Below are 4,970 nucleotides of genomic sequence, written 5' to 3' on the forward strand. Positions count from 1 at the left end.
TGGCAGAAAAATAATGTGAATAGCGAGAGGTCGTGCCAGGTTTTAGGCGGTGGGTGGCAGGGGGACTGAGCTGTCGGCCGTGTGGTGCGACAATTTTCGACAAGGACTAAAGTGAAGCCTTGATGGGGCCACAGTGTAGTAAAGCCTCCAGGCGCCTAAAAAAAAAGATGTTCTGTCTGTCAGGAACTGAAAACAAAATTCAATTCTATAATTTATTGCCTATTTTGTTAAGCTATTAACTTACAATTAAAATTTTGAATAAAACAAATTTTCAGTTAAAATTACGGAGAATCAAATAATATATTTTCCTGTTTCTTTCCGTATATCATTAATGTGGCTCTAACCAAATTAAGGATTTTGTAGTAAAATGTCGTTAAAGGAGTGAAAAAACCTTTTTTTCGATCTGTTTCTGAAAAAAGTTCATAAATTATTTGATACTTTGAGTTCGTTCTTGGTATATCTTTTCCCTTGAAAATATTCAACTTTACAACTTTTTAAAACAGCCTATGGGTTTAACTATAGAAAACAGTGTAATATTGCTTATGGTAAATTATCGTTTTAATTTCAGTACCTTTTAGAATTTTGATTTAAAAAATATACTGTATTCATTGTTTATATTTCATAATCAGATTCATTGCATTGCATAGAGTAGATTATAACTTTATTGTCTAACCTTCCATCGTTTAGTTGCATCCGTGACACCACCATATTGTCTTGTATGTGTTGGTCTGGAGCTACTTTCAGGAAAAGGAAAATTAAATTCGTGATATTTTATTAAAGCGGAATTTGAAGTAATGTCATCAAACCTTCATCCAATTGGACATTCAGCCTTATTAACAACACCACACCATACTTTTTTCTAATTCTTGTTCGTTACTTAGGCACATGGGCCATGAATTGCCAATAGCGAACTCAGTGATTGTCCTACCTATAGGTGGCAATCCCTTTTGCAAGACACTACAGACAAGATGCTCTACATAAACAAGTGTCATAGAACTACTGTACTAATATCCAATTTTTCTCAAAATAGACATGATATTTTTCTCATCAGATCTTTGATAAACATGCCTGGCAAAAGGATAGCTATTATTGGGGCAGGAGCTAGTGGTCTGACTGCCATAAAATGTTGCCTGGACGAGGGGTTAGTTCCAGTTTGCTTTGAAAAAAGTGAAGTAATTGGCGGGCTATGGAACTTCAGAGAAAATCGTGATGGACAGGCGAGTGTATTCAAATCAACAATTATCAACTCTAGCAAAGAGATGATGTGTTTCAGTGATTTTCCAATCCCGAAGAAATTTCCAAATTTCATGCATAACACGTACGTGCAGAAATATTTAGAGTTATATGCTGAGACATTTGACTTGAAGAAGTACATTTGCTTTCGGAGCGTTGTTGAGCATGTCACTCAGTGTGAAGACTTCAGGCAGACAGGCCAGTGGAAAGTGACGTTTAAAAATGTTGAAACTGATGTTACTTCGATCGAAGTATTTGACGGTGTGATGGTTTGTAATGGTCACCATTGTGACCCTTATGTTGCCAAGTTTGAAGGCCAGGAGAAATTTAAAGGGAGAGTCCTGCACACTCATGACTATATAGATTACCATGGGTTCGAAGGCAAGAGGGTTGTTATTGTTGGTATCGGTAATTCTGGTGGTGATGCTGCTGTTGAACTCAGCCGACATGCTGAACAGGTGAGAAACATTTTTATAAATTCAGTTACGTTTTTTGGTATTAAAATTAATAAATCATTCTCTTTTATGATTCAATTCATATTTTAAAAAAAAAACGAATCAAACCAATCCAAATATTTAATATTGGATTCAGATTTTTTTTTCAATAACTATGTTTAACATATTTAAATTTTATCACGTGACTGCCCATTCAAATATTAATGTTATATATTTTGTAGCAATTATAGAATTATAAAATAGTAGCCGATTGTTTAATTTTAAAATGTTAAATTTTCTTAAAGGTATTTTTAAGTACAAGAAGGGGAGCATGGGTTGTGAATCGTGTTGCAGACAACGGTCTTCCAGGCGACATATTACGCGGAACAAGATTTAATACAATGGTGCCAGCTTTGGTTGTCAATAGACTTGCAGAAAAGCAAGCTAATATGAGATTCAACCACACCAATTTTGGCCTTCAACCAGAACATAGATTTCTGTCACAACATCCAACAGTCAATGATGATCTTCCCAACAGAATAATCGCTGGCTTTGTGAAGATCAAGAGCAATATTAAATGCATCAACGAGACATCTGTGGAATTTGATGATGGAACGTGTGAGGATGACATTGACATTATTATCATGGCAACTGGTTACACGTACAGTTTTCCATTCATCGATGAGTCAATCCTGAAAGTGGATGCGAACCAGACATCGTTGTATAAGTATGTTCTGCCACTTGGAGTGACCCCATCAACCTTAGCCATCATTGGTCTAGCTCAGCCATTGGGGTCTACCATTCCAATATCAGAGATTCAAAGCCGTTGGGCAGCGCTTCTATTCAAGGGTGCTGTCAAAGCACCCTCGCAGTTTAGTATGCAAAAGGATATCGTCCTAAAGAAAGAGGTGATGGAGAAACGTTATGTGAAATCTCAACGCCACACATTACAAGTAGATTGGATTCCTTACATGGATGAGATTGCCTCAGAATTTGGCGTGAAGCCAAATCTATATAAGATCTTTCTTGTGAATCCCAGGTTTGCTTTGAAGTGTTTGTTTGGACCATGTCACCCTTTCCAGTATCGGCTGATGGGCCCTGGAAAGTGGGATGGTGCCAAAGAGGCAATAGAATCTGGGCTGGATAGAGTAATTTACCCAACAAAAACCAGAGTTTTGAAATCAAATAATCAAGCGGAGAGCGGAGGTTTTATGAAAGTGCTATGGGTGCTTGTACTAGTAGCAGTATTTGTAGCAATCGTGATCAAATACTGATATGTGTAACATCACACTTAATTAGTCAGATGCTTGTGATATTAGATGCTAAATTCATTTGTATTTACATCATTACTGCCTTATTACTTTGAATTATTTTCATTATTTTTGTTGGTAAAATTGTCAATATTTTTATGTACTTGTAAAATTTTGACATTTTTCTAATTAAATAACTTTTAACATTATTTAAATACCAGTAATACATTTTAAAATGTTTTAGGTTCGATAATATAATTATAGTAATATTTAAGTTTTATTGATTATACAGTATATTGTGATTGAAGTTTATTTTTAGTAAAAGTAGACTATGATGATAAAAAAATAAATTATAGTTAATTTTAAGGACCCTAAAAATGATAATTTTTAGTTTTTTTCGTAGTACACAATTTAGAACATACAAAAGTTATTAAAAGTTGAACTACCAGAAAGTACTTTAAGGCCACCAAAGTGGCGCCAAAACTGTGAAATAACCTTGAATTATGCGCTTTTTGTCTATGAATCGTTTTTGCTTTAACTCAATGTTTTATTCTGTCAGAGAATCATTTAAGACCACTTTAAATTTGATCTGATTAGTAATATTGAAATGTCATCCAATATGATCGTAATATTATATTTTTTTGCAAAGGCAAAAACTCAGTAACTATTATTAACCCTGGCAGTTCTAACGATCTGATATAATATTTATTATAAACCATTTAAAATATTTCTAATTGGCATATTATGTATATCACTAGTGTATTTAAAGAATGATTGTACTGATTGATGTAAACATCTAAATACTTTTTACAACTTGCACTCTTTTTTCAATGGTTAACTATATGAAGTCACGATGCATCTTATCTGAATTACTGAGGTTTTAAAATCTACATCTAATATTAATCTTTTTTGGAATATTTTGTAATCTTAACATATTAACATTTGAACAAGTACCCCAGACATCCGCATAATAGTCAATGTGTAGATAAAAAACGAGCAATATATATTGTTTTAAAATTAGTCGGGGAAATTAAAAGTTTTCAACCAGTAAAATAAGTTTATATTATAATATAGACTTTCCATTTCTCATCGAAAGTTACTCTTAAATACTTGGCACTTTAATCGGTATGCTTTTAAAAGTTAATGTCATATAACGGTTTAACCGTGTGGAACAGCCAAATAAAATGTACTTAGTCTTATCAATGTTTAGAGACAGTCTATGATTATAGATGTACGTACTATTATATATTGTATTTATATATTGGATCCAGATGATTTTTTTCAAGTCTATAGTTAACCATTGTTTTAAATTTTCAACTTGCTTTAGTTTTTCATTGGATTTAGAAGCATAGAACTTTGCAGTATCATCTGCATATACAGTAGTAGAATTTTACAAATGCTAGCAGTAGTCATAATGTAAATTATTTATGTATAAAATAAACAATAATGGACCAAGAATTTGAACCTTGTTGCACTACATAGTTAATGTTTACATAGTCTGACTTTTTACCACTAAACGTATCAAATTGTTCACGGTTTGATAGGTAATCTCTGAACCACACAATTTCGTCGTTCACAATACCAATATTACGTAATTTCTGTGTTAAAACATCATGTACGATATCAAATGGTTTTGAGATGGACAAAATATTGCACCAGTTTCTAAATGTAATTGCAGACTTCTATACATGTTTTAGACGTTGAATAAAATTTCCTAAAGCCAGATGGATTGCATTGAACTCATTAATGTGACTCAAAACTTCATTATGTATGCGTATTTCAAACATACCATCAGAACAACAGATATTTCTTCGATAGTTGTATATCAGTTTTACTTTAATAACCACCTTTGTAGAGCGCCGTGACTTTATGAACATTTCCATTCCTGTCTGTTATTGAACTTTAAAATGTTAAATTTACTTGAGGGTATTTATAGCTAGAAGGAATTAGATTGTGAACCGTGTTTCAGAAAATGTTCTTCCAGTCAACATTACTACATGTCACAAAATATAATACAGTGGTGCCAGCGGATATCAAACTCATGATTAATAAC

At 33.0% G+C, this 4,970-nt stretch overlaps 1 protein-coding gene across 1 annotated transcript; it reads left to right on the forward strand.

The window, feature by feature from the left end:
* Nucleotides 1-1,094: 1,094 nt before the first annotated feature.
* On the forward strand, nucleotides 1,095-3,147 carry LOC117111568 (dimethylaniline monooxygenase [N-oxide-forming] 5-like; the record flags this gene model as incomplete). Its single annotated transcript, XM_033254515.1, is given in 2 exon segments — nucleotides 1,095-1,691; nucleotides 1,973-3,147. Coding segments are annotated over 2 exon segments (1,566 nt in total), but the record flags the coding sequence as incomplete, so codon positions are not given.
* Nucleotides 3,148-4,970: the final 1,823 nt, after the last annotated feature.

Source organism: Anneissia japonica, unplaced genomic scaffold (assembly GCF_011630105.1).
Source record: "Anneissia japonica isolate Jap-2015-1 unplaced genomic scaffold, ASM1163010v1 scaffold288256_len377385_cov191, whole genome shotgun sequence".
In the NCBI taxonomy this organism is placed as follows: Eukaryota; Metazoa; Echinodermata; class Crinoidea; order Comatulida; family Comatulidae; genus Anneissia; species Anneissia japonica.